We start from the raw sequence: 12694 nt of genomic DNA, 5'->3' as shown, positions 1-12694 counted from the left end.
CCAATTTCAAGAGATTTCTCTTCTGGATGTTGAGGGGAAGATCTTTTGAGCCATCATTGCTCAAAGTTTAACACCATATCTTTTGGCCAATGAGCACATCAACACAAGTGTTCAGAAAGTGTCCCAGTCTACTCTGGATGCCTTGAAGTGATCAGCCTTGTCATAAAAGAAACAAGGATGAACAACAACTCACTCTCCATTGTGTGGTTGGATCTTGCCAAATTGTACTCAAGCATGCCTCACCAGCTACTCCAAAGTGCATGGGAGTACTACCAAGTACCAACAGAAGTAGTCAGGCTTATAATGTTCCACTCTGGGAAATTTTACCACTAAATGGCAGCAATTGGAAAAACCCATTATGGCAAGGTGCACAATTTCCATGGTGCTGTTTGTGGTGGACATGAATCTACTGGTAGAGATAGGAGGGAAGTAGTCCAGAGGTCCCAAAACTGATGGAAACCGGAAATCCTGTTTGCAGGTCATTCATGGATGACAAAGGTAATGATGCCATCAATCAAAGGGACACAGCAGACATTAAAGCCCACTGGAAAAGATGGCCACATGGTCATACTTGAAGTTCAACCTAGTAAAATCTTGAAACTTGAATATCCTTAAAGTGACACCTTCAACATTCAGAGCTCTGGGATTCTGACAATCCAAGAAAAAGTCCACTGCCCTGGGAAAAATTACTATCATTCCCTTAAGGATATTGGTGATGCTGAAGACATTGAAACTCAACTCAGCAACTGGCTAAAGGTAGTTGAGAAAATCCAGCTATTTGGAAGATTCAAACTAGTGCTTCCAATATGGCATTGTACCCAGACTGCAGTGGCCATTTTTGCTTTTTGGCTTTTCCATGATTCGAGTAGAGGCAATGGAAAGATTGTACAATAAGTGCATGTGAAGGTGGCTGGGCATTCTCCCAGTTGCAGCACAATCTGTACAGCAACACCTCTAAGAATACCCAAAGTCCTCACGTACAGCTAGCTTGAGAGTGGGCACAGGAATGTCAGTGGACCATGGCTCAAATATAAGGACAAGCTGAAATGAAGACAGCTCACAACAGCTTTGAGCGAACAGCCTAGGAACGAACAAATGGAGATCGTTGTGTAAGAATGGTATTAAAAACTTTGTTGCAACTAGCATTAACAGGCTTTGGGGTGCAAAGCAAAGGAGAAAAGCAGCTGCAAATATACCACCTGCCACTGACCTGTAATCCTCATACTTTCAGTATCTGTGGCCTTTTTTGCAAATCGTTGGTAGGACTTAAATGTCACATTTGACAGAAGTATTATGACTGACAAAGAAAGAGTACATTGTCAGAGCCTCATACATTGAAACCAACAGCAGAGTCCATCATATTATTTCTATATATATACACCACATATACATATATACATATAAAAAGTGTAACGACCCCCTTCGGTCATGAATGACCATGAGATTGCACCTAGAAAATTAACCTTCGAGGCACAAGTCCAGGCAAGGTTGTTTATGGAAGATCACCAGTTGCCCATGCATACCAGCCTCTCCTCTCGATGACACCGATATTATCCAAGGTAAAGTCAAAGATCAATACAGCTTGGCACCAGTGACATCGCAATTCATTTTTACAGCTGAGTGAAATGGAGCAACGTGAAATAAAGTGTCTTGCTCAAGAACACAACACAGAACCCAGTCCAGGGATCAAACTCACGATTGCAAGCCCAATACTCTAACCATTGAGCCATGCCCCTTCACACATACATATTTCATAGTACAAAAGTACTAAGTGAAAAACTGGGTATAAGACGAATCACATGTTGTGTTCAAAAACGAAATAATAATCAGCAAACTGAATGAAGTGTTTTTTCGGAGGTATGGGTGCTGCTATTAATAGTTGTAGGAATCTTGACTGAGGTTCACCTCTACTAAATGTGGTTGGTGAAGCGAGAGACATAGTCCTAAAAATAGGTCATGGTTGGATTGACTGTTTATGTAGATTTGTCATTACTACTACAAGTTTACCATTGCTCTCATTTCAAAGGGAATATCCTTAGTTTGTTATTCTAATATTTTTTTATTTATTTATTTATTTATTTTTTTATTCTTTCAGTTTCACGAAATGGCAGAGAGTAAGGGCCCTGATGAAACTGTACTGACAATGTTGCATATCCAACAATGTGCAGTCAATGCAGTTGAAATGCATGTAGGTCCAGTAAAGGATGCTGTAAATGACTGATAAAATTATGGATGTGAAAAATCTCCATTCTCCTTATCATTATCAATACTATTACTTACTCTACAGAAATAATGCAATCCTGAACAGGACACTCAGATTTACCAAACAAGAGGCTAGCAACTTATTGTTAGCTCAGGTATCACAAAAGGACCATTGTGGTTAGCCGGCATCTGAAACCAAATTAAGACGAAACACAATAACCACCAGTATAATATATCCCTTTAAATTCATTTTTGGAAATATATATATATTGTATTCTTTTATTCTTTTACTTGTTTCAGTCACTTGACTGCAGCCATGCTGGAGCATTGCTTTTAGTCAAAGAAATCGACCCGAGGACTTATTCTTTGTAGGCCTAGTACTTATTCTATTGGTCTCTTTTGCCAAACCGCTAAGTTATGGGGACATAAACACGCCAACATCGGTTGTCAAGCAATGGTGGGGGGACAAACCCAGACACACAGATACATACATATATAGAGATATATTCAACGGGCTTCCTTCAGTTTCCGTCTACCAAATCCACTCACAAGGCTTTAGTCGGCCCGAGGCTATAGTAGAAAACACTTCCCCAAGGTGCTATGCAGTGGGACTGAACCTGGAACCATGTGGTTGGAAAGCAAGCTTCTTACCACACAACCACTCCTGCACCTGTATGTATGTATGTATGTATATATATATATATATATATATATATATACAATATATATATATATATATATATATATATATATATATATATATATATATATATATATATATATATATATATTGTATATCATCATCATCATTTAAAATGGAAGATCAGCAGTTGCCCATGCATACCAGCCTCCCCTCTCCACACCTCTGATGCTATCCAAGGGAAAGGCAAAGTCCAATACAGCTTGGCACCAGTGACTCGCAACTCATTTCTACAACAACCATGATTTGGACAATTTGGCCTGAGCTGGTAAGTCAGAAGACTACACAAATTTTTCAATGTCTGCTTTGGCATGTTTTCTGTGACTGCTCTTCCTAATGCCAACCACTTACAGAGTGTAATGGGTGCCCTTCATGAGGCACTAGCAGCATTGAGATCACCAAGTAAATTGTAAGACAAGGTCCTCATTGAAGGAGATGACTTTGTGTCAGAGGATGAGATGTTAAGAGTGTGATTAGATGGACAGAAATTAGTGCGTTGGAGTAGAGGTGATACATGGCAACCTCAGTTGGAGAGATGGGGGATATAGAAGAAGATAGAAAAAGAGATAGTAGAGAAGGGAGAGTGAGGAAGAAGATAGAAAGAAGAGAGTGATCGTGAAGAGGTAACGGAACTTCCACTCACGTTACAGTGAAGTGTAATTAAGGGAAGTGAAACCAAGGATTTGATATGATGAGTATTTGGGTACGTTCGCGAGACTGCGAAAGGAGAATGAAAGTGGAGTGGAGGGCAATGCAGTGAGTGAACACAAGTACAGAGAGAGGAAGGGGTTTTAAGAAGATTATGTTGTCGGGACGAAATTCAACAGGGAAAATATTTTGTGCAGAAGTGTGCACGAGGATGCGATGGGAAAATACAGCGCGCGTGGAATAAAGGTAGAACGAGGGAGAAGTATTAGGAAGATGATTTATGAGGAAGAGTGTCTGATAAAATGCTTTGCTCTAACGACTGCCGAATCGCAGCCTTAACAGGCGTCACGGCCACATACAATAAAAGTTTCAAATGAATGTGTTCCACCTACCTCATCCGGGTTGAAATATCCTCAAAAGATTTTGTCGGGACTTGGACAGTCTTCTTATAATGAGTAACGAAGAACAGGTAATCATCTTCGGGTGAAAGCGTCATTTCACTTATACTTTGATTCATAATGTACGAATCGTTGCCAAATTTGAAAGTGACAGGATTGACGACCTCCAATATTCGATCATGGAAAACGAAGCTTTTTTTCATTTTACTCATGTAGACTATGATTGAACCAGGTGTTCCAGCATTTGCTATGTACACATTACCTTTACCATCGACGACAATGTCCTCAAATTGTGTGGAATTTTTTATTTCACCGATAACCGAATTGGGAAACTCATATCTCGTTTTTATTGATCGTTTGACTAAATCGAAAATAATTAGTTTGGCACTACACCCTAAGTATTTATTATCTGCTACGTAGAGTAGATTCGTTTTACGAACAACACGTATTCCGCCGACCGATTGCAAAGCATTGCAGTCACCTAATTTTTGATCTTTCAAGGTTGGGAAAGGTTTAAACACAACTTTATCGTTTTTCTTCTCGACAGTAGCCAACGTTACTGGAACATTTGGAGTGAGCCGTGGTATGCTTACGTAGACTGTATCATTGTAGACTTGAATGTCCTTAACAACATTTTCTGACGAACTGTAAACTCCCTGTAATGATTCGAAGGTGAGAGAACTGAACTTGTAGACCACATCTTGCTTAATATCGCCAAGCACAGAAACAGTGCTTGTAGCAAAAAAGACTAAGATATTCCAGTAGATTTGCATGTGTACTGAAAATATATTTACCGTTTTTGTATACTTTAAAATTTAGAAAATAAAAGTTTTAATAGAGTTTCCTGAGCGGGTTATTTGTAACAGTAATGATTGTATCAATGGTGACAGCAGTGTATGTCCCAGACAGCAGATTGTATATAGAACTCACACAAAGTACGTGGCTAAGTGTTATGTCAACAGGTTGATATTTGAAGTCGCTGAATAACATTTGCTTGATAGGATTTTTTCTTTTTTCTTTTCTTTTGATATAGTAGGTAGGTGCCCTGGTTACCATGGATTTAACGATTTACCTGTCATGTGATGGTAATTTTGATGCACCATTGGTCAAGAAATTAATATTATCTCAACAGAAACTTGTTCTCAGTTTTTCATTCGTTTCTAACCCACAGAAGCGCGCGCGCACACGCACACACACATCCATATACACACTACTACTACCAGCACTGCTGTTGTTTTTAAATGTAGGTTGCCTTCTATTTAAGTTTTGTATGTGTGTGTGTGTGTGCGTACCTACACCCCCACACATACACACACTTGTATGTATGTATGTATGCATGCATGTATCAGTAGGTGGGCTTCTGATTTCAATCAAGCAGTCAGTCATGTGGAAAACTTCATGACAACTACTAATGTAGGAGACGAAAGGTGTGTGCTAGATGTAGGGATAAAGTACACATAGCATAAAGTAAACGTTCAACTGAAAAAACCTGCGCTTTAACGGTTTTTCGACTCCCTAAAAATATCAGCTAAATTTGTGCTTACCAACCACATGGTTCCGTGTTTAGTCCCACTGCATGGCACCTTGGGCAAATGTCTTCTACGGCGTCGAGCTGACCAATACCTTGAGTGGATTTGATAGACGGAAACTGAAAGAAGCCCGTCGTGTGTGAGTGTGCGTGTGTGTCAACTAGATATTAACCCACCAGCCCTGGTTAATATTCAGTTTAACATCCGGCCACCAAAACAAAAAAAAAAAAGTGTAATAAGTGTAAAAAAAAATGCATAGTAAACGAATCTGAAAACAAAAAGTTGCGCAAACGAACCGAGGGTGGGGGGAGGACTTTCGGAAAATTTACACGATCCGATTTTTTCCTCATAACTTTCAGGAAAATGGATATCTTTTAACGAAATTTAATATAAATACCTTTCAAACGGAATAGATTACAATTACAAAGAAATTTGTGGGGAAAATTTTTTCCTGAACGTGTGGGGAGAGGATTTAGGGAAAATTCACACGATCCGCTTTTTTCCTCATAACTTTGAGGTAAAATGAAAGTTTATACAAATACTTTTCAAACGGAATAGATTACAATTATAAAGAAATTTGTGGGAAAAAAATTTTTCTGAAGTGATGAGGAAAGGAGTTTCGGATCAAGAAGACCACATAAATTGGTATTTCTCCGTTTTGACGCGGATTTTTCCAGTTGTTTTTCACCACAATTTTCGAAATGATGGGTGCATCTTTTTATTTAAAAAAAAAAAACGATTTAGAAAATTTATGATTTTTTTAAAAATTCCTCTCCGCCTTAATGATGACATCAATGGACTACACGCGTGCTCCATTGGTGGGATATAAGCATATATAACGAAAAAAATGGTAATTTAAATTTTTACCCCTATCTTTATTAAGCAAGGCCGTGTGTGTGTAAGAAATAAACATTTTCTGGTATTACTTAAATACAGAGGTCCTGGCGCATCTACGTAACCCTAACCCTAAAACTAATCCTAACCCTAACTAACCCTAACCCTAACTAATCCTAAAACTAACCCTAACCCTAACTAATTCTAATCCTAACTAAAACTAAAACTAACCCTACCGAGTGTGCACTGTAAAAACATATCCTTACATAGATGCATCGGGACCTCTGTATTTAAATAGTGCCCATTTTCTAACAGAAAAGTATACTATTGAAATAAATTATCTTTTATATACCTATTTTTTAAAAAATCACTGTGGAGAAATTTCCAAAAATATCCTCAGGCTCTCCAATATTTTAAATTATAACCAGAAACAATCAGGAGCAGGGAGAGGGATTGAAAAAAAAAATCATAAATTTTCAAATTTTTTTTTTTTTATATACTATAAATGCGTCTATGGGGAGAAAAATATTGAAAAACATCAATACATGCTAGAAGTGAGAAAGAAGCGAGGAAGGTTGTCTTGGGATGTGCTAGAAACGACAGCCAAATCTCCCTTAAATCACACTTTTTCCTCTGAAAATATCTACAATTTCTTTTTCTTTTTTTTACCCAAAAGGCTCCCCCCATAGTTTTTAAGTGTAAAAAAATTGGCCAAAATCGGTTTGGAATGGGCATGGGGAGAGTAAAAAACAATGAATTTATGTGGAAGACCACTGTTTTTTCGAAACTCCTCTCCTCACCCCGCCAGAAAAATTTTCCTCACAAATTTCTTTATAATCATAATCTATGATGTTTGGAAAGTATTTATCAAATTTCACAAAAAGATAACCATTTTCCTATAAAAGTTATGAGGAAAAAATTCGGATCGTGTGAATTTTCCGAAAGTCCTCTCCCCTCCCTCCCCCAGTTCATTTGCACAAATTTTTGTTTTCAGATTCGTTTACTACACATTTTTTTTTTCACCTATTAGACTTTTTTTTCTTTTTTTTTTTGTGGTCCGGTGTTAAACTAGACCCTTCCCCGTAAATTAACGGTTCGGCAAAAGAGACCGATAGAATAAGTACTAGGCTTACAAAGATTAAGTCCTGGGGTCGAATTGTTCGACTAAAGGCGGTGCTCCAGTATGGCTACTGTCAAATGACTCAAACAAGTAAAAGAATAAAAGAATAGTGTCCCAGTATGGCCACAGTTTAATGACTGAAACGAAAGATATATATCAAATTAAATATACAACCGAAAATGCTACTATTAGTACTATGATACTAGGAACAGGCATATTTATAGAATTCGCCATGTATCTTAAAAGTAGTCGTTCAGGCTCAGTTTAATATTTAATGTAACTCTATTGATGATAAACAGATACTGCATGACTTGCTAGAAATAGCAGCCAAATTTTCCTCAAATTACATTCAGCCTACAACGAAAGTCATTAAATGATTTAATCCTAGATATACTACATCTGAAAAGAAAAAAAAAAAAAAAAAGCAGGATGGCCATGACTGGAATGACTGCAACTTTAGGTTTGCTCAAGTATATATGTGTGTTGGGGGGAGAAGATCTGTTTGTATATATGTGTATGTAAAAGTGTTTGTGGGTATCTATTTATACCAAATTTTGTCCATTTTCAAGCGACGTTACTACTACTTACTTCTGAAGTCTTCAGTTGTCAGAAAGAAGCAATTCAGTTATTAATAAGAGTTGAAACTAATGGATCACTAGCATCACGCCTTCATAGTCAGCCTATTAATTATTCAGCCCACCCTCGTAAAATAGAAAAGTTTATGAATTTGATATGGCCAGGTATTGCAAAGTGTGAAGAATTTAACGTTATGAGACCTTTGTTGACCTACAACAAAGCAGTAACAGAACCTAATGGAGAAATAAGGTAAACAGGAAACCTAAATAAATGACTGGTTTAATATATATTTTTTGTTTGTTCCATTGCTTTGTTTAAGCTATTGAATAAAACATGATATAAATATTTTTCTCATGTTTAGTCAAATTGCGTACTAGTCGTGTCTTATCAGAATTAAAAGAAAAACTATTTAATCAATTTGGCTTTTTTTCGGTTTATGATCACAAAGTGAAAATTACCATAAGCAGTTGGCATGCAAAATCAAATCGTAATCTTCATTGTTGAAAACATAGGAATTTGAAGAGATTGAGGATGGGGGAGAAAGTAAGTGTAGGGTGCCATTTCTACCTGTTTGTTTAGACCAGAGGTTCTCAACCATTTTTTACCTATGGACCCCTTTGATTACTATTTTATTCTGCTGGGTCTCCATATCCATTTGACGTTTAAAAACTAGTTTTATAGAAACTTCTTTCAAACCTCTTATTTTGTTCTTCATACATTCCCTTGTGTAGGTTGAACTATGTGAAAGAAACTTAACTGTTTCTTCCATACATACCAATACATACATCTAAAGCAAATTTTTTTCAGAGGCCCTTAGAATATTATTGTAGGTCCCCAATTTACTATTTTGTTGTGTGAACACCCCAAAATCTTATAAGGACCCTCAGGGGCCATATGGACCCCAGTTGAGAACCACTGGTTTACACATTACTGAATAGTGTTGATACTTTCACTTTAATTTTCTGCTGCGAGGAAGAAGAATTAAACAAACACCCAACTACATTCACACATTTTCCTGAAATTCACTTGTGATACACCAACTAAAACCTAGACTATGGCCTTTGTCTATCTCACTGTGTCTGTGTTTCTTTTAAATGTTTTCTATTTTCTGATCACAAAAAGAAAGAATGCCATTAATTTAACTTATTTATGGCATATTTTTTTATGCATAACTTTTAGTTTTAGTCAAAATTGTGCCTTTTACCTCTTTATTTTCCAATCATCTTTTGGTATAAGTACGTAAAATAGCCACCAAAAAAGAAAGAAAACAAACTATGAAGTAAAAACGCCAAATAAATTGGCATTTTAGAAATTTTAATATCATTCAGAAAATATGAATATAATGCACCTTACTGGTAGATAAGAAGGATAATGCAACTATATTTCAACCGATATCACGTGCGTGAATTATTCAAACCCCAAAGAATTCCTCTCAACACATAGCTATGATGCTCCCCCACTACTTCTGCTCGTGATCAGAGATGCACATATTGACAGCCACCAAGGGACATGCTCAACTGGTTAAGGTCAAACAACTGACAAGCAAATCTGTGGTCTTGAGCAGAATATTTGCTGTAACCCATCTTTTATACCAAGACAAAACATGAGAACCAGTGTCTGGTACTGCATCGGGGCATTTATTATTCGGTGAACTATCAGAATAGTTAGCACACTGGTATTTTGCCTGTCACTACATTCTGGGTTCAAATTCCACTGAGATCAACTTTGCCTTTCGTCCTTTCAGGGTTGATAAATTAAGTACCAGTGAAATACTGGGATCGATGTAATTGACTAGCCTTCTTCCCCCCTAAATTTCAGGTCTTGTGCCTTTAGTAGAAAGGATTATTATTATTATTATTATTATTACCCATCCCCTTCAAATACCCCTAGGTATTTGTAGCTCTCTGCTTGTTCTAACTCCTTTATGACATTCTACTGGTCAAGATTAACATTAGATGTTTCTGTCATTTTTCCTTTGATAAAGGTAGCTTTTGCACATTTATCGAAGCCAAATTGCATCCTGATGTGATCACTGAATTGTTTAACAATCGCTAGTAAACCCTGTAGTTGTTGGTCATTTTTTGCAAAGAGCTTTAAACCATCTGTATAAATGAGATGATTTATATTTTTATCAAACATTTTATAAATGTATTGTACATCATTGAGCATTTTCAAGAGAGGCATTAAGGCTAGACAAAAGAAGAGTGGTGATAGAGAGTCACCTTGGAAAATGCCTCAAGAAATTCTTACATCTCCAGCATTGAGAGATTCATTGTCGCTGTTCAAAGTCAGTGTGGTTCTCCATGATCTCATACTTACAGACAAGAAGTTTTATAGAGTAGCTGCTATTTTATAAATCTCCAGACATTTCTTAATCCAGCTATGTGGTAGACTATCAAAAGCTTTTTTATAGTCTATCCAGGCTATCAACAAGTGTTTGTGTCATTTGTGACAATCTTCCAAGATCATCTTATTGATGTGTAGCTGATCTCTACAACCATAGGACCCACATTTACATCTTTTTTGCTCATTAGGGAATATGCTACTTTCTATTAAAAAACTATAGGTATATTCATTCAGGACAAATGTTAGTATTTTATACATTGTTGTTAAGCAGGTTATGAATCTATAATTGTTTCTTCATTTTTTTGGAAGTAGGAATGTTACACCATTAACTAGCCAAGAGGAAATCATACTTGGTTGTTGCAAAACATTGTTGTAAAGTTTTGTTAGAATGGCTCTCTGGGAAGGTATTCAACCAGAAGTTTGGAATTTTCTCCTTTCCTGGAGACTTCCATTTGCTTGACCTCCCGAGAGCAGATTTTACATCCTCTACCTTGATACCCTCCCACTTTTGCTCTTCTAAGGAGTTTAAGTCTGTACATATTCTATTAATCCAAGGGGGCCTTTTCATTCTTCTGCCCAAATTTTATTCCAAAATTCCTGCTCTTCTTCTTTTGTTGGGACAGACTTTACTGTAACTGGTATTTTCCCTATCTTTCTGTAAAAATTTTTGGGGTTATGGGTTATTATCATTATTATTATTATTCAGTAGTCTTATTTTTATCATGTGCTTTCACTGCACTATCAAGTGCAGTTCTGTGTGCCTTGGGTATGCGCTGTGGTTTGGTGTGGTGGTCTTATTTTCACTATATATTGAAAGTGCTTTACGTAGGATGTTTGCAGTGCCTAGTAGTGCTATTTTCTGTATTGTATAAATACTTGAAAGTCCTAGTTTTTTTTGTTATGCATTTGTCTGAATCATACCTAAGGCATCTACTATAATAGGAATTGTTTCTGTTTTTAGGCTCCACATTTGAGTTATTATTATTATTATTGTTATCATTTTACTTTTAATCTGCATGTTTGTTACAATCACTTGCCGAGACACACTCAGCATCCTAGGGCGAGTGAAGGATAAAAGATATTACAGTATGTCTGAAAGCTTGGAGAGGGTAAATGGCAGGGGCAGGAGCGAAATATCTTCATGTAATACAACACAGACATTTAAGTGGATAGGGTTTTTCTAAAGATGTGGGCAGTACTTGTCAGCACAATCTTTTGCATTTCTCTGAGACATGGTTCTCCTGGGATCTTATCTCAATGTTTCTGACACCCCTCTTTTACCATACCAAGGGTACCCACAATAACTAGAACAGTTCTTGCTTTAAGATGCCACATCTTTTGTATTTCAATTTCTAAGTCCTTATATTTACTTAATTTGTCAAATCCCTTTACAAATATATTTTTATCAGTGGAAACACTTACATTTATTAGTCTACAAGTATTTTCTTCCCTGTCCTTAATAACTATGTCTAGTCGATTAGCCTGGATCATTCTGTCGGTGTTGACTGGAAAATCTCAGAGGATAGTGACATTTTTATCTTCAACGACTGGCTCGGGATGATGTTCATACCAATAAGCAAGAGTGCTGATTTTGTAGTGCTTATTGTTGTTGTTGTTGTTGTTGTTATTATTATTATTATCATTATCATTATTATTATTATTATTATTATTATTATTATTATTATTATTATTATTATTATTATTATTGAGTGAGAGAGCAGTGCATGCCATCAAAGTAACACTGGATTAAAATATACGAAGTCCAGTATACCCATCATGACTACCTGTCTGATAAGGGTACACCAGGTATATGCATCACAACCATACTTGAATGTCACTACTCAGTATTTCGTCCATCTGTCTCGCAATTCTCCTGTGCAGAGCCGTCAAGTTTTTAAACCAAAAGCCCTGAACCCCATCTGGGCCAGGTGCTTTCCAGTGAGGAATTTTCCTGCACTGATCTCTAATCATTTCGGTTATTCTCAATTCCTCCTCCTCCTGCTGATACTCTCCACTCTCCTCTTTGAGTGTCTTTAACTACTCTGCTTCAGTTTCGGGTTGTTTCTCCTGAGACCATATGTTTGACCAGAATCTTTTACTTTCTTCAGCATCCGGCACGGCTTTTTCACCTTTTTCTTTCCCATCCAGTTCCTGATGGACTCGTTTCTGATTTTGTTCGAAAAGTCTGTTTAATCTGTACAGCTCAATTCTCTGTTCATATCTCTTTAGTTTATGTGCTTTAGCTTTCAACCTTTGTTTTAATTCCTCAATCACAACATTGATTCCCTTTCTCTTCCCCCTATACTTCCTCTCTAGCTCAACATATTTCTTTCTCTGAACT

At 36.8% G+C, this 12694-nt stretch overlaps 1 protein-coding gene across 1 annotated transcript in view; it reads right to left on the bottom strand.

Moving 5' to 3' along the window:
* LOC106872886 (uncharacterized) overlaps positions 1-5634 on the bottom strand; it is a 41498-nt gene extending 35864 nt beyond the window's left edge. Inside the window, exon 1 of the mRNA XM_052976758.2 lies at positions 3943-5634. Coding sequence (XP_052832718.1) covers positions 3943-4721 — 779 coding nt within the window. The 5' untranslated portion in view covers positions 4722-5634. The remainder of the gene's footprint in view (positions 1-3942) is intronic.
* Between the last annotated feature and the right edge of the window lie 7060 nt (positions 5635-12694).

The sequence above is a fragment of the Octopus bimaculoides genome, chromosome 24 (assembly GCF_046866305.1).
Source record: "Octopus bimaculoides isolate indiv1 chromosome 24, ASM4686630v1, whole genome shotgun sequence".
Lineage (NCBI taxonomy): Eukaryota > Metazoa > Mollusca > Cephalopoda > Octopoda > Octopodidae > Octopus > Octopus bimaculoides.
Note: the sequence above shows the minus strand (reverse complement) of the source record. Positions and strands in the feature narration are given on the sequence as shown.